Raw genomic sequence first — 22,044 nt, 5'->3', positions numbered from 1 at the left:
TACAAAGACGAAGAGACTTGGTTAGAAGGTAGAGAGTATGTACGAAGGGTCATTTAACGGGAAAAAATTACCTGGTTTCGAAGGAATATTTCGAAAATTAGAGTACGAATTGAATATCTTTCTACTATTTTGACGTCGTAAAATTAAACATTCGGTCTAGAGGTTACAAATTACTGCTATTTTCTTTTACATAAACCCAACCGTTCTAGGTGTCATTATAACTTTCATGCAAATTTATTTTTAAGTCTTGAAAAAAGGTGTTTGATTTCCACTCTGATGTCTGAGAGAATTCACGACTATGAAAACTTGCTCTTGATATGCTAGGATTCTCAGCATCAATGGAGACTTTTAAATAAACAGGGATCCATAACGAGTATACGTTCTCTAGAGTAACGTTCTCATGCTTCATAGAATTACTGATGGGTATAGGCGTTTCTAAAACTTCAGTTTCGTTTATAATTAATGGCGAACACTTTTCAATTACATCGGCGAGTGTTGAAGAAAATGAAGCAGCGTTCAAAGTGCTTTCAGTATTTAACATCGAAGAAATATTAGTTATTCCTATTACATTCTTTCCTTTTTGATTCGCTGCTTCATTTATTACGTTGCTTAAAGACTTCGTATTCTGTAATGGCAAAATCTCAATTTTGTCGAGGAATTGAAGGTATCCAATTGAATTAGAAGAATTCAAAAACAGTGTATCGAAAACTCCTTCGTTTTTTATAATGGTCTCCTCAATGCTTGTCAGATCCTTTTCAGGACAAATTAGTAAACCATACTGTGCATCATTTCTGTCTATACAGCTGATCATGCTAGTTATTAACAGTGAAATGCTACAAGAATGTATAAAAAATGGATATTCCACCTTAGCAGACTTCCCATTATCCAGCGTCGTAAAGGGAAGGATGTATGGTTCCATTTTACTAGCCAATTTTTTGTGAAAGGAAGTATATAGATGTTGATGGTCAAGAAATTCATATGCTTACATTCGTTTTAATTTATTAACATACTAAAAATATTAAATATACTTTTACCCAAATTAAATTTTATGAGATTGTCAAAGAAAGCAGTTTTCCCACCGACTGTATTATGGACTTTTGAAAGGGTTAAAAACCTTGCTATATCATTTCGTCCTTCAGCAGTAGCTTCAAAAGGTCCAACTAGAATTTCCATAGGGTGTAGACTCGAAACCCTTAGTTATAATCCAAAATTCTTTGACTTTATCTTTAATCCTGACTCTAAAAGGGCGTCAGCCATGTCTCTCACTTTATAAACTTACTTTAATAAATCCTGTAAAAACCGATGCTTCACTTCATTATTGGCTTTGCTAGATGGAAACCCTTCACAAGATAATAGTTGAGTAAGGATAGTCTTTGTGGCCCCGAAATTCTGTGTCTTCAGTTTTCCTAAGATATCGGACAAAAGAGGAAGCGAACTTCTGGAAGCACCTCCACCAAAACCCTATTTTTGTATTAATTGTTATCTGAAAAAGTTTTCCATACCAGTAGGATTTTTGTAATCAGTGGCATTCGAATCGAATCCAACAAAGTTTTGTGTACTTCATTTGACTCTGAATTTAGTTCTATACTGATAAAAGCAGACTATAACATGTATTAGCTGAAAGCCTATCGTCGTTTACATACCAAAAATTGCCCTGACGCAGATTCAAGCAAGCGTTCAGGCTTACACAAAGTGTATATCGCTTTTTCTAACAAAAACTGTAGAAATTCCAAATATCGTATCTCTAAAAAACTTGGATGTTTTTGGTAAAAGATAGTAGAGAAGTGATATAGTTCAATCGTTATGTCTATATTATTTTCGAAAAACTCTGCAAATCGTTAATGAGAAATACAAGCCATAACTTACCTTCATCATTCAACATAACGCGGCTTCGTATTGCCATAATCATGCTCTGTAGCAAATCCTCCGTCATAAAGTTTCGACCATATGGAGATGTCAAAATAGCTGAAGCTAAGGTTAACAGAATAGAGGCGGGAAACTCAGTAAATCTAGTGCAAAAATATTGGACTGTGGCAGATATATGTAAAGAGAATGGTGAAGGCTCTAACTCGTTCAATCCAGCAATAATGATTTTGCAAATTAACTGACTGTTAGTATATTCTTAATGAAACTTTTAGAAAGAGCTACTTACTCCAACAACATCCGCATATTGTAAGGCCGAAGACTCAGTATAGGATAGAAAGGACATAACTTTTTCTTGAAAAGATATTATTTGAGGCTTGCTCCAAAATAGACCATTTTCTTCAACTTTCTCAATGTCAACCACAGATTTATTATTTGAAGGACTTTGGCTAATTGCCAAACCAACCAAACTTTGAAGACATGCTTTTATGACATTCTCAAAGGTATCGAGATCTGGATAATTATTTGGTTGTAAAGGAGATGCCAAGCATGAAAGTAATCTTGTTAAATATAAAGTTTGGGAATCCAAAGAATATAAGCTGTTAATTACGAATCCAACCGAACTGTATATACGTTCAAGGACAAAGGGGTATTCAACAAGGCTTTGAGTTAAATTCTCTACCAAACACACAAAAGCTTCGACTTCGGAAACTAAATGTACGGCGCATGTTGTGCATAGGGAATGAATCGAACGGGAGGCACTAATTTGTAAAGAGCTGTCTGGAATATTAAGAGCATCAAAAAGAACGGGCAATGAGATGTTTAGGTATTGGGGGTTCTTTTGAAGAAACGAAGAAGCATCACTGAGAATCTGAGAGGTAGTTTTTAATAGTAGAGGATTACCAAACCCAGCCGCTTTGACTGGAAAATTGGTGTTAAAAAGTCGTATCAGCCAAGAATTAAGATACTCATTTTCGCTAGTTTCGTTATCTAGGATACATGTTAAGCAATAAAAAGAAGCCTCAAGTGGCCGCCAATCCTCAATGTCATCTTGCAGTAGAGACTCAATATTGGATACATACATAGTAAGCATTTTCTCGCCAATTATAGAATAAGAGCTCTCTAATAAATCGCCTAAATCCCTTCGATAGCTGTGAAAGGCATCCCGGATGTTTGAAGGCCATTCTTCCCATTGAGTACTAGAAGGAAGCAACATTTTGTAGTATACTCTGTCTATCGCAGAAAATGCGAGTCCTTGAAAAGCATTACTTCTTATAGGATCAGAAAAGGAGTCACTCATAGCAAAGTCTTCAATAAAAGTTGTCCAAAATTCCAAAGTACGCCAGCTTACTTCTTCTTCTGCAATTGCGTAACCAGGAAACCCTAAGAGCGAAACCAAAATGTACAGTATCTTAATACACTTTTCCTCTTGAATGTTCTCAATGATATAATTGAGCATGGACTCTGAAAACCCAATTATCAAGTTCAAGAAAGAAAAGTCATTTTCCTCTTCACTGTCTGCTTGGTCTAACTCCTGCTTTAAGCGAGTCTCGCCCCATTCTCCAACCAAAATATCCCAAAGTTTTTGGATGGTATTTTGAGATACTAAATGGGAATAACTTGCCAAAAGATCGCTTAGTGTATTCATTGCCTTTTCTGAAACAGGATCCAATGCAAGGCAATTTACAGTGGAATCTATGCATTCTGCAAGCTGGGGAAGACCAATGATTAAGGAAACAGAGTTCTTTTGAAGATAGGCCGATAAAGAAATCACACAATTTAAGGCTTGCTCTAAGGCTTGAACACTGCTTTTTTCTGATAATTGGAATGGACAGGTTTGGAAAACAGACGTTAAAATTATGATAATAAAATCGGAGCAAGAATTAAAAAATCTTTTGAAAATTAAATCTTCGTTTTCTTTCGTATATATGGACGATGACAGTTCAAGAAAAAGTTCATTCAAGAAGAGAGTAGCTAGATAGGCGTTTTGCGAAGAGTAGGCAGTTGCTGGAAGCGGTGGAAGAACGTCAGACAAACTTGAAAGGTCCGTCAAAACATTATAGTCATTGTAGTATAAACTGTAAATGATCCAGAATGTAAAGTGAGCTTGTTCGTTGAGTTCACACTTAATGGATAACGCTGCTAAAGTACATATAACCTTACGTTCAACAAGGCTTGTTAGTTGTTCCTTATTCAGTAATTTTTCTAACAGCCGATGAGATAACTGCGTTCGACTAATTCCATCTAGAGATTCCCACTGAGTATTAATTTTCATTTGCAATGTCAGAGCTCCAAAAAATTGTTGATAGACATCCTTGGAAATAAGAATCAGTTAATAAAGCTAAACATTAATCAAATCATGTTTTCTGCGTACCGAACTTTGTAGCATCGATAGTCCAATGGCCCATCCAGACTCGGACTTCTGAATCCTTTGTAGGTCCTTTTCAACAACTGTGATAGAAGCTGGATCTAAAGTCCCAGAGTATAAGTTATGTACAAGCTAATCGATGGTATTTGTTAGTTAACTGCTGGCGCTTTGCATTAGTCGTACTTCATTTGCATATGCTAATTCATCTCCTTCCATTAGTCAAAAAATATTATCATAAATATAAGTAATCTCGTATCTCCTTCTTCTTAGACTTCCGATTAATGTCTATGGTGTTTTGTGTACATGGAGTTTCAATAGTATTACTGTAGTAAATAGTGGTCCTACCAAAATAAGCGCCAGGCTAAACGAGAGCATGGTAAATATGTAACCTCGCTTAAAATCAAGCTCAAAGTAGCAAAACGCTTGCTTCGTTCAGTAACTACCTATTCAAACGACCTTCTCACAGCCGGATACCAATATAAGGAATAAAGTATCAAATAGCACTAATTCCGAGTCAATAACTCTTTGTTAATTTTCTGGAAATTAATAGCTTCACATCTTTTCCCTTTCATTTTCCGTAATTTCTTAGTGATTGTGCACCTACTTTTCATTGAATATGGTTGTACATACTACTGATCGTTTGTCTAAATTGCGAGCTCTCATGAAGGAGTGTGAATACTCTTTTTATGTGGTTCCTTCTGAAGATGTAAGTATGAATGTAGTGATATTTACTTCTGCTATATCGTATTGAAAAAGTGGATACTGAACTTCTCGAAAATGGTTTTCCCTATTCATCAGCTTCTTTATAAAATAGTCCTTAAAATTCTTTTATTGATTTTAGTATTCTTTTACTTACCTTTTGGACATAGTCTCATGCTTCAGAATACACCTCCGAGTCAGAATCCAGAAGAGCTTTCATCAGTGGGTATGGGGAGACAACAATTATCTGCATTTAGATAAGTTCTAACATTGCATAGCTTTGATGGGTCCGCTGGATGTGCTGTTATTGGATTAAACTCCGCAGCTCTTTTTACCGATGGCCGTTATTTTAACCAAGCTTCTCAACAACTGGATGAAAATTGGACTTTGATGAAACAGGGATTTGCTAATGTTCCTACTTGGCAAGCATATTGTGCTCAGCAAAGCAAAGTCACCGAGAAAATTGGTATAGACTCTAGCCTCATTACCTTCCCTGATGCTAGAAAATTACGTGAAATGCTTTATGTGCAAAAAGGCTCATACTTATGTGGTGATCATACAAATTTGGTTGACCAAGTTTGGGGTGAATCTCGTCCCAAGCCTCCTTGTGAAAAGCTCTTTATTCAAGAACTCAAATATGCAGGAATGGATGTTTCGGAAAAGCTTAAGATTTTGCGGGAGGCTATGAACAAGGAAGGTCTTGAAGCATTTGTTGTGTCTATGCTTGATGAAGTTGCCTGGCTTTACAATCTCCGTGGAGCTGATGTTCCTTATAATCCGGTCTTCTATGCCTACTCTTTTATCACCCATGACAAAGCTTACTTTTACGTGGATGAGGCCAAACTTACTCCTGAGGTCAACGCTCATATTAGTAAGTATGCTGAGGTCCGACCCTATTCTAGAATTTTTAAGGATGCGAACGAATGTTATTTAAGTCATGTCGGTGTCTCAACTAAGACTTCTTGGTGTATTGCTACTTCCTTTGGCGAAGCAACTGTTTACCCCATCGTTAGCCCGATCGCTCATGCCAAGGGAATTAAAAATGACATTGAGTTGAAGGGTATGAAAGATTGTCATGTTCGAGATGGTGCTGCTTTAGTCGAGTATTTTGCATGGCTTGAAGAGTTTCTTCATTCCGATGGTAAAATCAATGAATATGACGCAGCCACGAAGCTTGAATCATTCAGAAGAAAGAATGATCACTTCGTTAACTTATCGTTCGAGACAATTAGTTCCACTGGGTCGAACGGAGCTATCATTCATTACTCGCCTCCTGCGACTGGAAGCGCTATCATTGACCCTTCAAAAATTTATCTCTGCGATTCAGGTGCTCAATATAGAGATGGAACCACTGATGTAACTAGAACATGGCATTTCAGGGAACCTACTGAATTTGAGCGTCAATCAGCCACATTGGTTTTGAAAGGATACGTTGCAATTATAAATATAGTGTTCCCTAAAGGTACTACTGGCTTTCAGATTGATTCCTTGGCACGTCAGCATCTTTGGCAATGGGGATTGGACTATTTGCACGGTACTGGACACGGTGTAGGTAGTTTCCTTAATGTTCACGAACTTCCTATTGGTATTGGTTCACGTGACGTTTTTAATACCGTTGCCTTGCAACCAGGAATGGTCACTAGTAATGAGCCAGGATTTTACGAAGACGGCCATTTCGGATTCCGAGTTGAAAATTGTGTATATGTCACCAAAGCTAATACCAAATATCAGTTTGCTGGTCGCGAATACTACGCTTTGAGGGATCTAACTTTGGCTCCCCATTGTAAGAAGCTTATTGATCCCACTCTGCTTTGCAAAGAAGAAATTGAGTATATTAACAGGTACCATGCTCACGTCTATGATACGTTAAGTCCCTTATTGTCAAGCTCAGCCATTAAATGGTTAGCAAAGGAAACTAGTCCTTTGTAAGCTTTCAATTAATTGATTGGTTTTTTTGAGCAATAGTCAAATGCCTTTAGAAATCGTTAATGGATTGTTTCTTCTGATCATACATTAAAATATAGTGAAATAAATGCAAAGGGATTAGTATATTCATACTTTTAATTATTCTGTATTACTTATATTGTAATATGTGTAAGAAAGGAAAGAAAATGAAGGGAGCCAATGTTGACCAACATAAAGTAAAACGGATTGGTCAAGCAGAAGCTGTTCTATTTACAAACTAAAATAAAGATCAAATTTTAGGGAATTATCATTATATATTTGGGCATACATAGGAGAAATCGAAAATTATGTTAGAGAAACATAATTAGCTGGGAAGATACCTTCATGATATCCAACCCTACCTGTCCACCAATCATCATGAGATTCACTCTTTTGAATAATTTCTATGATGTCGCCTTTCTTGAATGATAAATCCCCAGGTTGCTCTCCAGTGAATGTGTACAATGCACGAACTTGATCAGGGCCGATTTTATCTTTATTGAACACGGGTTTTGGAGCAGATGGACGAGATGGACGAGAATAGTCGGAACTCCTAGAGGAGAAGCGAGAAGATCCGCTACTAGCATCATCCTCATGGCTGTCATAGCTACGGTCCTCGTCACTATAGTAATCATTTGTTGAAGTTGGGGTTGGAGTGTCAGTGTACTGGGACTGAAAGCCACCGTTTTTAGCACGAGAAGAGCGAATAGAGGAGCGAGTGGATTTGGAAGTCGGCCTGTTTCTATAGTGGTCATAGTCGTCTTCATCCTCGTCGTCGGCATAACGACGACTGCTCCGATTAGGTTGCGATCTTCGAGATGTGTATGCAGAATCTTTATCTAAAGTATCACGTCTGGTACGAGATCCAGGTGGACCCCAAATATCTTCAGGCTCATCCTCTGCGTAGATGGGAACATCATTATATATGTCGCCTTCGTATTCTCGGAACATATTGAAAATTCTAGAATTTAATACTTTGTAAAGAGGATCTGCTGCTGCTGGCTGAGGGACTTGGCCAGTGAGAAGTCGCTTCGCATTTATATCGCCTCTATAAAGACTGCGGTTTGCATCACGGCGCTCAACCAAAATCGAACCTTCGAGTGAAACACCTGCAAAAAGACCCTTTGTTTTGCTGTACGAAAATATAGGGGCCATTCCACCGACACTAGCGCCACCACCAGCTTCAGCATTTCGGCCTAAAGGACCGGCAGCAACAGACAAGTTTCCGCCAAGGGTGATACTTCCCAAGCGAGCAAACGTTTGTACGGCACTTTTTGAGTTCAAAATAATTACAAAATCAGTTAACTCGGAACCAATTTGGGCACCCACACCCATTCCACCAGTCATAACAGCCGAAGGAGCTGACCAAGTGCCATCGTCGAGACGAGCAACAATTAGTCCAGATCCAATTCTTCCAGAAAATAGAAAGCCAGCTTTTAAAACTGTCATAATCACCAATCCTTTTGCATTCGTCAGTACGGAGGGAGGAATGACTTCCTGAGCTCCGAGAGTTTGTCTAGGGTCCTAAAAAGATGAATTAGCAAATGAATTTGCAAAAAGAACAATCACGAATTCTCAATTGTAGAACGCGAAATTGTAATAGCATACCACAAAACTAGTTAAAATTTTTCCCGTTTTTTTGCATTCACCTACAGCAGGTTAACTAAAGCACTCAATTGAATTACAGCTTTCTTCTTACTTTTCAAAGAAGCAGGCAAAGGATTATGAAGCCCCATATTCTAAGTGTTTTTACTGTTTTGGATAAGATTAGGCTCTGGTCAGGTCGGGTTTACAGAGGTAAAAAAAAACATCCGTAAGATCGACTGCTCCCTATACCATAGACATCGTAATGAAGTAGCAATGTCTCAACAAATACGTAATTTAGTAATACTTTATTTTTGTTATATTATACTACCCTAGAGAAATCATAAAAATGTTTTGCGCAAATTTCGGTCTTCACAATAGGAATTACTATTTTCAAAGTAGAAAATAACTGTATGTTTCAATTATGATTCGTGCGACGAAATGGGCACGAAATGAACTAGAGAGGTTTCATCTCATAGGACGAACGTAGCAAACAATGATCTCAAGAGCCTTTTGGGAAGTCAATCTTTCAAACGGTTAGTAAGGCCAAACTACTACGAATCCAAAGTATTAGATGGCAAACCTCTTCTATTATGTTGCTATAAAAAAATCGAACGACTCGAAAATGGCAAGCGTTGGCTGCGACTCTTAATGTAGATCGCCAAACTTAAGGTAATACAGCGACTGTAAAAATGAATCTAAGATACGGAAATATGCTTCTACCTAGGCTATTTCTCTTTTTTTTTATGGTAAACCAATTCCTGTGACTTGGAGTAGTAATATTCTTTAACAAAATACGTCATGTATTCTCCATGGAACAATGCTCCTGAATAGAATCTAACAAGGATCCTTCTAATGTTGTCTGTCGTTTTTTTGATTCATTAGCAGGGAATGAGTAAGGCTAATTGTTTCCAATCGGCTTACTTCATCACAACTGAATTACAATGTCCCGTCCAATTTTTTGGGCTACTAGCGAAAATGTACGTAATTACCGACAGGCTCAGGGTACCCATTTTCGTACAATACTCCATTAGCACTTGTACATGTGCAATTACCAACCGTTTTCATCTTCTCTTTTTTGCCTGGTTCTTCAAATTCAATGCATACAACAAAGTAAAGACGTTTACATTCCGTAGTCAAAAGAAGTGCCAACTCATCTGGTGTTTAAAACATACTTAGAGACTTTCGGGTAACAGTAAGGGACACGTAGCAAAAGAAATTGCAAATACGCTCGCAGTACGATTTCGCAAATACGGAGGACCTCCTAGTTTACTTTATCAAAATACGTTAATAACCGTTAAAAACCTGTTTACGATATAAGCGCATAAAATGATAATATATCTTTACACGTTGGTTCTGCCTCTTTAGTAATACATTGTGCACCCTTACAAATGTTTGGTAAATAGTCGATTGTGGGAGCAACCTGAGCTTGTCCATGGATTCTTTCATCTCCATTCGTTAATTGGTAACAGTTTCCAAACATATCAGGCTATTTTCAGACGGTTCCAATACTTTTACGATATTTCTCTAAAGTTTCCTTTGTAATCTGTACAGCTTCCTGGAATTGAACCCGGTACTTACTCCAGTGAAGAATTCCTTGTTTTCACTTGAATCAAATAGTTAAAACGAAACATGTTGGGAGACGACAATGCGAATGATCTTATAAATTCTGATGTATTCAAAGGAGGGTTTTCGGACCTCAATCATCAAGATTTTCAAAGTGTATCCATTTCATCAGATCCTACAACAGCAAATGCTAACGCTGAATCGGAATCTGAAACCCATGCTTACCCGGAAGGGGTGAACGGTAATACTTCTTCAGCTCCGCTTTTTGAGGCGAATCGCTCTATTGCTGAAGAAACAATGAACTCGTCGACTAGTTCTACAAAAGGCCGAGAGCCTACAAGCAAGGATGATCAGCAACTATTAAAAATACGAATTATAGAAATTGAAGCTGAGAACGCGAAAGATCCTGTTGTCAAGATGAATATGTGGGTAAGATTTTTATTTGACAGACTTCCTTATTTTAAACACTAACATTTTAGGCAAATATTCATGGGTATCGCTCAAAAATTTACAAAAACGTGCGAAGGACTCATGGAGAAATAAATAAACTCGCACGGTATTTCATGTTTACTCATCCAGAATGTCTAATTCCTGCTGTTCCAGAGATTTTCACTTCAGCTGGCATTGGTAGTAAAGACGACATGCAGTACATGGTGAACGGCTTACAAGCTTGGTTGGACTATGTTGCAGCAAATCCAAATTTGCTTCATGATCCAGAATTAAAATTATTCGTTGAAAGTGATTATGGTTATTCTCCGTTAGTAAACACTGGAAATCCTACCTCTGGTCTTAAGAGGAAAGCACTGAAACAGCTTCCTTTGCCTCCGGACTCTTGTGAGGAGTTGGCGACGTTGCGCCCAATAGTTAAATCATTCTACAATAATACCAAAGATGCTGAAATGAAACTCAAAAAGCTAGTTGCAAGAAAGCAAGGTATGTTCATTCTTGCTAAATGTTATTTTTTCTAACCTAAAAAGCCTTAGCACAATCGCACATCGAATTGGGTCAAAGCATGATTGACTATGCTTCTGCTGAAGATCATACAGGTATGGCAAGTGCCATTAATCGCTTAGGGAAAATGCTTCAATCTTTATCTGATGTTCGATTGATGCAGTCTACTACGCGACTCGTTACGTTTGCCGATACCCTTTCTTATGCTTCCAATAATGCATTTGTTGCAAAGGTATGCTTGTCATTAAGGTACATCCTTCTAATTCTATTCTAGGAAATTCTCTCAAATAGACACATCTTGATGCGAGATTTAATTACTGCACAAAATCAAACAAATTCTTGTCTTTCTTCTGCAAATCGTCTGCAAAGTAATCCAAAGATAAGTAAGGCACGTACAGATGAGGCTCTGGATGCTCTTGAAATATCAAGACTAAATGAAAAAGAACTCTCCCATAAATTGGCTTATGTCACATTGAATTTACTTAATGAATCCAAAACGTATAAAAAACAAACTTCTACTACATTACGGGTGTCTATTCGTGATTTTGTGGAAAAGGAGGCTTACTACGAGCGTCGAGTTTTAGCTACTTTAGAGTCCATGCGACCTTACATACGAAATATTGATAATATGGGAGGCTTGTCTCGTCTGGGCCGCGAAGGATTGCCTCGTAGATTAAGTATTCCTCCTCCTAGCCAAAAGTTAAATCAAGATGCTTGGAACAATCGCAAGCGTTCTGGTTTTTCATACAAGTCAGATCTCTCTTCACATGCTGGCAATGGATCTTCGAGCGTAAGTGAAAATACCAATGATGGAGACGATGTTGTAGAAAGGCATCGAGGAACTGATAAGCTGGATCCCAAGAGTGTTGCTACTTTATTAAACGCTATTTAGAGTTTAATTAAGATAAATTTAGATGATGATTATGTTTATGAACTCAATTTATTTCTACGTTGTTTTTTTTTCGATTAATACAGCAAAAAGTAAAAGGAACTATGAATTTCTTTTTTGGTATAACGTATCAGGAAGAGTCAATAAATACCAATTATTACCAAGTTTCTTGAAAGAATCTTCTTTCTTTTTCAAGTTTTTTCAAAAACTCATAACCTTCAGATATACTCTCCCCTGAATACTTTGAGATGATGCCTGCTATGGCATCACGAACCGCATTTGGCATACTTCCTGATGAACCGCAAATGCAAACCATTCCTCCTTTTTCACGTAAAGAGTGATATATGATTTCTTCTTGTTCTTGGATTTTGTGTTGAACATAGACTTTTTTTTCTTGGTCACGCGAAAAAGCGCAATATACCTGTAAATCTCCAGCGTTTTTTAAACTTTCCCAATCTTCACGAAGGAGGTAGTCCATGGATTCTCTTCGACATCCAAAAAATAACGCATTATTCTTGAGATTGAGGTTTATCCGTTCCTGAATTAAACAGCGTAATGGTGCGACACCAGTTCCAGGACCCACTGCAATCAAAGGTCTTTCTGATGTATAAGGAAGCGAAAGAAATCCTGGCAAAATATCGATGTGAAAAGGGAGGCCTTGATGAAGATTGACTAACCATCGACTACAAATTCCTTGTCGAGGTTCTTTTAGAATAGTCTGATATTTCACCAATGCAATTAGTAGCTCAAGCTTTCCTTCGCTCTGGTCGCAGCGGTTAGCTATGGAGTATTGTCGGCCACGAATTATAGGGAGAGCGTCTAAAGCATATTCAAAAGGTATGTGGACCGAGTGAAACTCTTGTAGTGTTTCAATTAATGTCCTACGAGGTCTTGTGACATAATCGTAATAGTCATCTAAACCTTCGAGAGAAGCAAACTCTAACAGCCTTTCTTTGTGCAGATCATCATCCGTGAATTGGGCAGCGTATTCAAAGAAAGTACGATTCGGTACCGAATGTATAGAAATAACGTACTTAACTAAATTAAAAACGGTTAACGGATTTGGAAGCCAAGGAATTTTTCGTTCTTGAATATTAGAAGTTATCAATACTGAATGATCAGCGAAGGAATCCCATTTCAAACACCTCAAGAATTTATGGACGCTCTCATCGTCGTTCCAGGAATACAGAACTGCAATATCTCCTGGTTTCCAACTCACCGATTTGGGGATGGAAAGAACAACCTTCCTAACGTCTTGCCAGTGGTTGTCTGCGGTTATGCGTTTATTTTGTTGGAGGGTAGAGGGGATCATTCCTCGGGTATGTAGTGGTTCTTTAGATAGCTCATGTGAAGAATCAAATCGAATTATGGAAAAAGAGGGAGGTATAATATCAGAATCTCTGAGAGCTGGTTGAGATGGAGTTTTGACAGTCGCCAAAGCCGAGCACAAATGCGTGCACCAATATGCAAAACCGCCTTCGACACTGATGACTGTGAGTATGAAAATCTATTATGTGTTTGGTGGTTGACATACCCTTGGGCGTGTTGCTCATCACCTTCACCTCTTGGACAAAAGCTTTGAGCACCAAGCTGTCGAAGACGACTATCCAATTTCTTGGAGGCCCAGTTGTATCTATAGGTTAGTTGCAAATATCAATGAACATGCGTTTTTATTACCTTGCGTAAGAGGTATCACCACATCCGAAAACAGCGTATTGCATATCATCAAGAAGATCCATGGGAAGACGTTTTCTAAGCAGAAATTTCCAAAATTTCTAAACAAGTCAGTTGTCGCCTCTTCATTTAGTTCGTACTCGCATGTTTAAAGGCATTTCACCTTGTCCCGTGGTACTGCAAATAAACACACAAAGGAGGGGTTCAATTAGTTTTTGCTGACATATTAAATACTGATTTCTTAGACGGCTATAACACTTACAGTATCAAATTCGTCCATAGGTAGGGTAAGTACTCTATACCCCAGACGGTTCAGCTTTCTATAAAGTCTCTCAGACAATTCTTCTGCAGTCCCTGTTTCAGAGCCATAAAGAACATATATAGGTGCTACTTCCATTTTGTACTGAATTTACATTCAACCGATGCGAAAAACAGAGTAGAAAAGTACGGAATGTGAACAGTTTTGGTCCAACCTGCAGATCTATCAATTTTGGTGTTTTGGGCCATTTGCCTAGCGAAGTTTGTTTGATTAGACTCAGGCCTACGAAAGTTAGAATACGTAATATCAGATAATATATCGTATTACAAATTAAACAAATATGATGTAAATAAATAAATGACTGAAAAAAAAAACCTCATTAGCAGAAAGTTGAACATGCAAGAAAGCCTATTGTATCTTTCAAAAAGAATTTTGTTGCATAAAATTTTGGAAAATGATCAACAAATCTGAAAATTGCACGAGAATAATTGAGCCATCAAACATGTTGTCACCCAATTTCATATTTGAAAAGGAGTGAGCCTTTGAATTTTACTATACTAGAAAAGCAAACAGTATTACTTTAATCGAGTTAAACGGTAGTAGCAATGTTAATATAAATTATATTCAAAGAAAAAACCATACCCTAGGCTGAGTTTCATCGCTATATTCGATTCACACATGTACGTAAAAGTCTCAATTCACGCTTCCATTAGTATAGAAAAATATAGAAAAGGCACAACTGAAAATAGTTTTTATTTCGCAATTACAGAGTAGGAGAATATGCTTCAATGTTAGTATCATTGAAGCATTCTCTTATGAAATATACAAATACTTTCATCCTTTTTTCGCTTTAGATCAAGTCATTCATTTAGAAACCATCTCCTATCCGACATATTCAAGGGACACCTTCCTATGTGATTTTTCATTCTCATTTTATTATTCATACTACAATGCACTCAGTATAGTATCAATACTATCTGACTATGACTACTTCATATTTCGCATAATCCCCCACAGTAACAATAAGTATCATTCACTATAGGAATGCAAGAACAGCTTGGAGGAACACCACCAATGCTAACCTTCGCGACACTCTTTATAAACTTTCAAAATATCCAATACGCGGTTTTTGATCATCTTTTTACCATTTAATAACTTTTTTCTGTAAACATTTAACTACACTTAAACAAGCGAGTGGCTTTAGTTTAAAACGAAGAGAATGAAGCGAAAAGGAACCTTTCAATCACCTTTAGTTGAAAAAGACATAAACACGGTTAAAATCAATTCAGTTCAAACCACTGATTCATCAAATAGTAAAACGGAAAATGAATCAAATGAGGCTACAAAAGACCCAATCTACTGCACCATTCTCTGGTAAATCCTTTGAAATGAAACATAAAGTTAACAAAGCAGGCGAAAAATAACTATGAAAAAACATAAAACTTGGGAAGGAGATGGCTATTTGGTTCGTGAAGGAAGTAATTATACTCTTTATAATGCGGATTGGTCAAAGTACTTAGCAGTCGTTGCAAATCGTACATGCTAATTGTTCATGCTAGAATTGGAAGTAGCGCTATTCGTGACTTTTCGTTTGATGAAGGCGATATGTTTCGTGTGGGGGGAAAAGAGATAACTGTACGAGTGTTTGTATAAGTGGTTTACATAGACCTGTTCTTAGATTATTAAATTGAACTAACGAGAGTACAGGTCGAAAAGATGATGTCTAGGGAAGATTTCAATAACGGATGTCTATCTAATCACCAATTGAATGATGTGCATCTGCCAGATACTTACATGTCGCGAAAGAAGGTCTCCTTTCAAAGTCCAGTTAGTCAGACATCGAAATTGCCGCGCAAGCCGCGAGCCTTACAACAGCCAAGACATGATCCAAGCGCTGCTGGATCTTTAGTGATGCAAAGACCGATCCTATGGAATGACGAGTATGCACCAAAAATCCTATAAGTATCCCTACTAATCTTTCAGGGAACACGTCGATGTCGTCGTGGATGCGTTTCTGAGCAAGCGTTTACAATCGCACCAACGCGAAGGAATTTGTTTCCTCTACAATAGCTTAACAGGAATTAGTAACAAATACGGCCGTTGCGCTATATTAGCAGATGAAATGGGACTGGGTAAAACGTTACAAACAATAACAGTTATCTGGACATTATTGAGTATGCTACACGTGAATTGGTCAAAACTAACAACTGGGTTAAAGAACAAAACTATCAGGCAAGCCAAAATACAACGATTAAGAATGCTATGGTTGTGACTCCAGTCACTCTTTTACAGGTACAACATATATATATATTTTCTTTTTTTTTATTTCTAACCCGAAGAATTGGCATGATGAGTTTTATAAGTGGCTCGGCCGTGAACGCATACATGTGTGTATAGCTAAAAGTCAAGCAGACTTTGAAGAGTTTTTTCGCAATCGAAATTATTCTATATTGATTATAGGTTATGAAATGGTATGAAACTTTTAACCTTTGGCAATTATTACAAGAAACTAACCAAAATTAGGCTTGCTGCTGTCTTCGCAAAGCGACTCTCCCCGGAAAAATTGACTTGCTAGTTTGTGACGAAGGTATCTTTAACCGTTTTTTATATATTAACTGAACTTGTTTAGCCCATCGATTGAAATCCATGCAAAGTCAAGCTTGGATTGTCCTGCATAAACTAAAAATCGAAAGAAAACTGTTATTGACTGGAACTCCAATGCAAAATGGTATTTTATAAAAGATTGAGAGATTTTGCTTACAAGTAGATTTGATGGAGTTTTACTCAATGGTCAATTTTCTTGTTCCTGGATTGCTAGGAAGCGTTTCATCTTTCAAAAATCAGTTCGAAAAACCTATAATTAGAAGTAGAGTCATGTTTGCAACCGAAAGAGATCAAGAATTGGGAAATGCAAGGTTAAATAGGGTATGAAAAGTAACCTTATACCCTACTAACATAGTTTTCAGTTACTGGAATATACCAAAGATTTCATCCTTCGAAGAAAAACGAGTGTGCTTGCCAAACATCTTCCCCCTAGACGTACGTACAGTCCCTCAAACCTTTGCTAACCGATAGATGACATTGCGATGTTCATTAGCCCTACTACAAATCAAAAACAAAGCTACCAAGAAGCCCTGAAAAACTATAAGAACTATAGTCAAGAGGAAAAGAAAGGAAAACATTTGGTTACATTATCACTTTTAAGCCAAATCTGTAACAGCTCTCTTTTAATTAATAAGTTACATTCGGAGGTACGTATGTTTTGAAGATACTTTGACTGACAATTTAGCATGTAGATTTTGGAGATTTATTAAATTCGTCTGGGAAATTAAAGGTCGTAAAATCTTTGTTGGAACTATTTTCGACACAGAAGGCTAAAACCGTCATTGTTTCACAGTATACTGAAACTTTAAAACTTTTACAAAGAATACTATCGGAGTTAAAATTCCCATATTTGACATTACTTGGAAGTACGCCACATTCAGAACGGGGTAACCTTGTTGACAAATTCAATAAATCGAGCTTTCATGAGACGGGTAAGAAGCTTATTTGACGTGCAATTACTAAGGCATTTAGCTGTTCTTCTACTATCTAGTAAAGCAGGTGGATGTGGACTTAATCTTACAGGAGCAAGTAGACTTGTCCTTTATGAACCCAGTACGTATGAATTTTTTTCGCATTTATTAATTTTGATCAGGTTGGAACCCAGCGCAAGATTTGCAGGCTCTCTCCCGAATATACCGGACCGGTCAGAGAAATTCTACCGGAATTTACATATTGCTAAGGTAAGATATTCTCCTTTTTATATTAACTATTAACTAAATTGAAGCGCTGGTATGCTCGATGAACGCATATATATCCGACAGAACACGAAACAAGGCTTATCGGATTCATTCCTTGTAAGTTATAAATACATTTTCTTTCGGTACTTTTATAATACTAACCCCGAAAGGATTCTGATGAAAGCCAAAGACAAAACTGTTTTGCTTCGGATGATTTGAGGGAACTATTTACATATGATGATAATGAGGCTTGTTTGATAAACCAGTTACTGCATAAATCAAGTCTTATATGCCAAGAAAGAAGTTCTTTACAGTCTGAGAATAGTGATGATAATTATTCTGAACGTACTCATAACACAGTGTCGTTATCGGAGGACAATACTAGTAGCACGTGGAAGAAAGCATCAGAATACCAGGTGCCACAATATGTATGTGTCTCCTAAGTTATTTCATACTAACCTTTTAGGAGTTAATTTCCATAGCCAATGCATTCCGTGACTGGAACTGGGTTTTTCAAATTTCGGAAATTTACGAATCTGGGGTAAGTCGTCTCATTCCGCAAGATGAAAAATTCATAAATTGCTTCATGTACAAAGCCTACTCTTGAGGGATATCAGAAGATGAAACTGGTTTTTTACCCATCATCACGAGTGTTTTATCACAAGCAGCGGTCACCGGACATTTTCTATGAGCCATGATAAGCATCCTAAGCCGAACGATTTCCTCTCTGAGACTGTTGGCTTCCTTCAAAAGAGACTTGTTCTCCGTCGTATAATGTTTAGTTCGCTTCTGTAGATCATCTATATGTCTCTTCTTTCTTACCCTGCACTTATGAGCTGCCTCTCTATTTCTGGCCTTCTTGGTAGTTGGAAATTCCTCTCCTTGTTTTCCAGATGACTTTTTTGTTGGTGTATCAAAATAACTAGTTTCTCGAGAAAATCTTTCGCTTGTGGAACTATCAGATCTAGCACTGGGACTATTCGGAGGGCTTAAATTGGAACCAGAGTCATTTTCATAGTCATATCTTAACTCATGAGAAGTTAGAGGAGAAGGAGAGCTATTAAAAACAGGTGTGTTAAACTTCTGGCACTTCTCCCAAACAAGTTGATTTGTCCAATATTGGGTAAAGGCCGGGGATGGCTTGTACTTATTTTCTTTCTCAAAGTGCTGAGCATAAGATGGTGAATTTACTTCGTTTTTGTTCATTGCTTGGCTAGATAATTCTGCTGATTCATGAGTAGCAGCCAAGTTGCCTTGATTGCTCGCCATTTTAAGGTAAAGTTAATTGGTTAACAGTGCTCTTTTGTAAGATTTTTTAATGTTTTCATAATAATTTTTCTTAAAGAGATTATTGTCCTACGCTTTGTTTCGAAACGGTCAGATGCAGTCGTTTTTCTTAAAGCGGTAAATATGTTTTAAACCTCTATAAATATTGAACTTTCAAGGTAGGAATTTGATACAAACTGCGAGTTTAAATCGAATAAGAATACTTTTGTTGCTGTTGCTAGAGAAAAAACAGGATTAGTTCGGCGTTACAAGTCATGGCTGTAACAACAACATGCAAAATATAAACAAACAAACATTGAATGCTGCTACTCATTTAAGAAATTATACTCGCCATATCCTAACCAACATATAATAAAAACAGTACTATTATCATTACGAAAACACAATTTTGTATGATCTTGCATTCAGTGATTTCAACATCTTTTTGCATTTTCACAATCCATTAATCATAAACCATAAATGATAGGAAATACATTTCCTTTAAACTTTAGTTGTAACTATTGAAGAAGCTCAACAATCCGGAGAGCTAAATCCTCTGATTCACTTCTGGTGCTAGCTTCAGCATACACACTGGATTATTTATTAGCAAGGGAAAATACGACATAAACGTTACGTACCGTATAGCATTTTCTGTGTCTGAAGGCCTTACAAAAGCTCTTCCGTTTGTATATTTTGCAACCAACGCGTCTATTTTTTGCTGTAATCCTTCAGGCGTTATCAACTTGCGTTCTGCATCCGCAGTTGTGTATATGGAACGATCAGGAACTTCGCATTTAATTAAGCGACTAGGGGTTTCAGCAAAAATATGATTCCACTCTCTTAAAAAGAAATTCTTGTATGCCAGGATAACTTCAACCAGTAACATATTTGCTAGGGCGTCACCGCAAGCAGGGTTTACAAGCTGAATTACAGACTTAAGGGCTTTTATAGCATTAAACTGAGCGGGAGATAAGACTTCGTGGGTATTAATAACTGACAAAGCAGAAGGAGAGAACAAAATTGATCCGTGACCGTTGGCTTCGAAATATATACCGATATCATAAGCTTGTGCGGCCCATTGCAAATTTTTTAGGCCAGGAGAAACGCATGTTACTGGAATTTTCAATGTTTTCTGAATGTACGACGTACTGGCTCCATTTGCGTATGCCGTTTGCACAAGTCCAAGCTGCAACTGCAAACCGGCAGCACGGATCAAGTCTAATAAGTAAAGTGCAAATAATGAGGCAATTTTATCTCCGTCGAGGATATGAAAACTACGAGAGCCACTAAAATAATACAAAAGTCGATCGGCGTCAGCATCAAACGAGACGTATTTTACGTCTTTTTGTACGGAAATGTTAGGAGGAGGTCTCTGTTGATTAAGGACATAATCAATTCCGCACTAAAAATTCGAGGTTAATAAACATGTAAAGAAAAGCAAAAAGTAATTACCGTGGTATTTAATTCCTGGGTACAATTGATATGATCGTTTACAATGTCTACTTGTAGGAAGTTCTGATTAACCTCTTTCATGAGCTTTTTCAGTGTGACTGCACCGACTCCATTTGCAGCATCAACGACGATTGATGGACGTACTTGTCTAGAGGCCATCAAGGAATGGAAGGCTTCAGAAAGCCTATGGAAATAGCCTTCCTCGGTAGGTGCACCAATGCTGTCGGCGGTATTGTAAAGGGGAGTAGATTTCACAATATAATGCAATTGTGGAGTGCTGAGAGTATGATAATCTACGCACCGTGCTTGCAATACTTTAGCAGCAGCCATCACAGGTTCGACTAAGTGTTTTGAAGATGTCCTGTATGATTAGTAACGATAAGAGCGAACGTGATTGCAGATTTCGTACCTAGTATCATAAGCTACAAATACCTGGGCATTTTTCTCTGCTGGTATTTGAGATTTTTTAAAAACAGAGGAAAGGCAGACGGTAAGTTCGTCTGCGGAATCAGCATTTACAACTTGGTCTAAATACCCTTCCCACTTTTGCGTATCATAGCTGCTCAAAACGTTTACGACTTTCAAAACATTTTCCGCAGGTGCAATATGAGAAGCAGTAATCATGACTGTTGTATTTTGTCAGTAATATGTATACAGGAAAAAGAAAAATGAATCGCATACCTCCAACTGGTTGTGAATGTAATTTTGCAGACAAAATGGCTGCAATGATTCCTATTCGAAAGGCAGCACTTGAGAGAAACTCCATGCTATCAAAAGCGTTAGAATAACGGACATATAAAAGTTGTAAAATACCTTGCACGGTATCCGCCGATGTTATAATGTATTTGAGTAGGACATGTTTTCGGGAATTTATCAGATTCACGTACTAGTTCAGCAACAATCTCATGAAGTACTTCGTCCTCTGAATCAGACATTGCTACTCAGCGTATCTAATTTGAAAAGTTTAATGAAATATCAAGTCTAAAGCTGCGAACTTTGGTAAGTATTTTCTAGCGGCAATCGCAAACACTACGAGTCAAGTTCAACCTGTGAATTGTTTAAGTGAGAGTGTGGTTTCACAATTGCAAGAGAGTAGGGAAAAGTAAGTTCTATTTGCTTTTCTTATTCTTATAAGCAGATACACTTGCGTCCAACAATAGAACTAGTATGGAGACAAAGGAATATAATCTGCATTTTCTAGCTGGGGAATATATAGCGATAGCTTGCGAGACATTGCGTGCTAATAGTCAATACACTTGTAGATCGTCGGCTGTATGAAAGGCGCCAGGATTGTATTGCATGAGTATATGAAACTAAATTTGAATTTGTAATAAAATCAAATGAACAAATTGAGATCAAAAGAGGCCAACAAATCATCGGAACCAAACATCAACATGCATCATATCGTAGTATCAGATTTCGTTGCTTTTCTATTCCTTCTGTCAAGGTAGGAAAACCCACTGGAGAAAGCTCTTTCTTCAAATTAATAAGAATTCAAATCAAACTTAAGGAAGTCAGTTTGCTCCAAAAGGAAGCGACACTTTTGTTTCATAAGGTATTAAAGTATTAGGTATCAATATCATATTAGGCGCTACACTTTGTAAATTATTTTTATCATGCTAAAATCAAGAAGGACAATCTTTTCTTTTGCTATTCTTAATTGAAATTGAGATCATAGCTCGTAAAGTAACTCGATGCTCAAAAAATTAGCAGACACAGCCAAAAGTGAAGTGGATTAGACAAATCT

General features: G+C 37.4%; 9 protein-coding genes across 9 annotated transcripts; 3 read left to right on the top strand and 6 right to left on the bottom strand.

Moving 5' to 3' along the window:
- Positions 1-205: 205 nt before the first annotated feature.
- Positions 206-919, bottom strand: SOMG_05092 (Schizosaccharomyces specific protein; the record flags this gene model as incomplete). The annotated part of the gene is made up of 1 exon (XM_056183866.1): positions 206-919. One exon carries the CDS (start codon positions 917-919, stop codon positions 206-208), a length of 714 nt encoding a protein of 237 aa, XP_056035393.1.
- A 228-nt stretch (positions 920-1,147) lies between these two features.
- kap111 (karyopherin/importin beta family nuclear import signal receptor Kap111) lies at positions 1,148-4,447 on the bottom strand (the record flags this gene model as incomplete). The annotated part of the gene is made up of 8 exons (XM_056180446.1): positions 1,148-1,238; positions 1,280-1,461; positions 1,503-1,601; positions 1,644-1,828; positions 1,867-2,104; positions 2,153-4,177; positions 4,238-4,363; positions 4,415-4,447. 8 exons carry the CDS (start codon positions 4,445-4,447, stop codon positions 1,148-1,150), a joined length of 2,979 nt encoding a protein of 992 aa, XP_056035152.1.
- Positions 4,448-4,847: 400 nt separating this feature from the next.
- Positions 4,848-6,859, top strand: fra1 (iron responsive transcriptional regulator, peptidase family; the record flags this gene model as incomplete). The annotated part of the gene is made up of 3 exons (XM_056180445.1): positions 4,848-4,937; positions 5,101-5,156; positions 5,209-6,859. The coding sequence occupies 3 exons, from the start codon at positions 4,848-4,850 to the stop codon at positions 6,857-6,859; spliced, it is 1,797 nt and encodes a 598-aa protein (XP_056035153.1).
- Positions 6,860-7,180: 321 nt separating this feature from the next.
- On the bottom strand, positions 7,181-8,610 carry lsb4 (actin cortical patch component Lsb4; the record flags this gene model as incomplete). Its single annotated transcript, XM_056180444.1, has 3 exons — positions 7,181-8,398; positions 8,483-8,523; positions 8,574-8,610. The coding sequence occupies 3 exons, from the start codon at positions 8,608-8,610 to the stop codon at positions 7,181-7,183; spliced, it is 1,296 nt and encodes a 431-aa protein (XP_056034922.1).
- A 1,480-nt stretch (positions 8,611-10,090) lies between these two features.
- On the top strand, positions 10,091-11,867 carry vps17 (retromer complex subunit Vps17; the record flags this gene model as incomplete). The annotated part of the gene is made up of 4 exons (XM_056180443.1): positions 10,091-10,453; positions 10,504-10,957; positions 11,002-11,207; positions 11,250-11,867. 4 exons carry the CDS (start codon positions 10,091-10,093, stop codon positions 11,865-11,867), a joined length of 1,641 nt encoding a protein of 546 aa, XP_056034923.1.
- Positions 11,868-12,021: 154 nt separating this feature from the next.
- On the bottom strand, positions 12,022-13,935 carry tah18 (CIA machinery NADPH-dependent diflavin oxidoreductase Tah18; the record flags this gene model as incomplete). The annotated part of the gene is made up of 5 exons (XM_056180442.1): positions 12,022-13,348; positions 13,399-13,497; positions 13,542-13,639; positions 13,679-13,756; positions 13,801-13,935. 5 exons carry the CDS (start codon positions 13,933-13,935, stop codon positions 12,022-12,024), a joined length of 1,737 nt encoding a protein of 578 aa, XP_056035013.1.
- A 1,081-nt stretch (positions 13,936-15,016) lies between these two features.
- rdh54 (ATP-dependent DNA translocase Rdh54) lies at positions 15,017-18,186 on the top strand (the record flags this gene model as incomplete). Its single annotated transcript, XM_056180441.1, has 18 exons — positions 15,017-15,171; positions 15,211-15,309; positions 15,357-15,432; positions 15,505-15,737; positions 15,781-15,971; positions 16,016-16,089; positions 16,137-16,268; positions 16,321-16,384; positions 16,427-16,525; positions 16,565-16,722; positions 16,764-16,836; positions 16,873-17,048; positions 17,087-17,333; positions 17,374-17,454; positions 17,495-17,582; positions 17,627-17,696; positions 17,750-18,007; positions 18,046-18,186. The coding sequence occupies 18 exons, from the start codon at positions 15,017-15,019 to the stop codon at positions 18,184-18,186; spliced, it is 2,415 nt and encodes an 804-aa protein (XP_056035012.1).
- Positions 18,177-18,848, bottom strand: atf31 (DNA-binding transcription factor Atf31; the record flags this gene model as incomplete). The annotated part of the gene is made up of 1 exon (XM_056180440.1): positions 18,177-18,848. The coding sequence occupies one exon, from the start codon at positions 18,846-18,848 to the stop codon at positions 18,177-18,179; it is 672 nt and encodes a 223-aa protein (XP_056035011.1).
- A 515-nt stretch (positions 18,849-19,363) lies between these two features.
- On the bottom strand, positions 19,364-21,232 carry SOMG_01646 (phosphoacetylglucosamine mutase; the record flags this gene model as incomplete). The annotated part of the gene is made up of 6 exons (XM_056180439.1): positions 19,364-19,436; positions 19,484-20,247; positions 20,298-20,658; positions 20,707-20,923; positions 20,979-21,064; positions 21,111-21,232. The coding sequence occupies 6 exons, from the start codon at positions 21,230-21,232 to the stop codon at positions 19,364-19,366; spliced, it is 1,623 nt and encodes a 540-aa protein (XP_056035010.1).
- Positions 21,233-22,044: the final 812 nt, after the last annotated feature.

Source organism: Schizosaccharomyces osmophilus, chromosome 1, assembly GCF_027921745.1.
Source record: "Schizosaccharomyces osmophilus chromosome 1, complete sequence".
Classification (NCBI taxonomy): Eukaryota; Fungi; Ascomycota; class Schizosaccharomycetes; order Schizosaccharomycetales; family Schizosaccharomycetaceae; genus Schizosaccharomyces; species Schizosaccharomyces osmophilus.
This window is presented reverse-complemented; position numbering and strand designations above follow the sequence as displayed.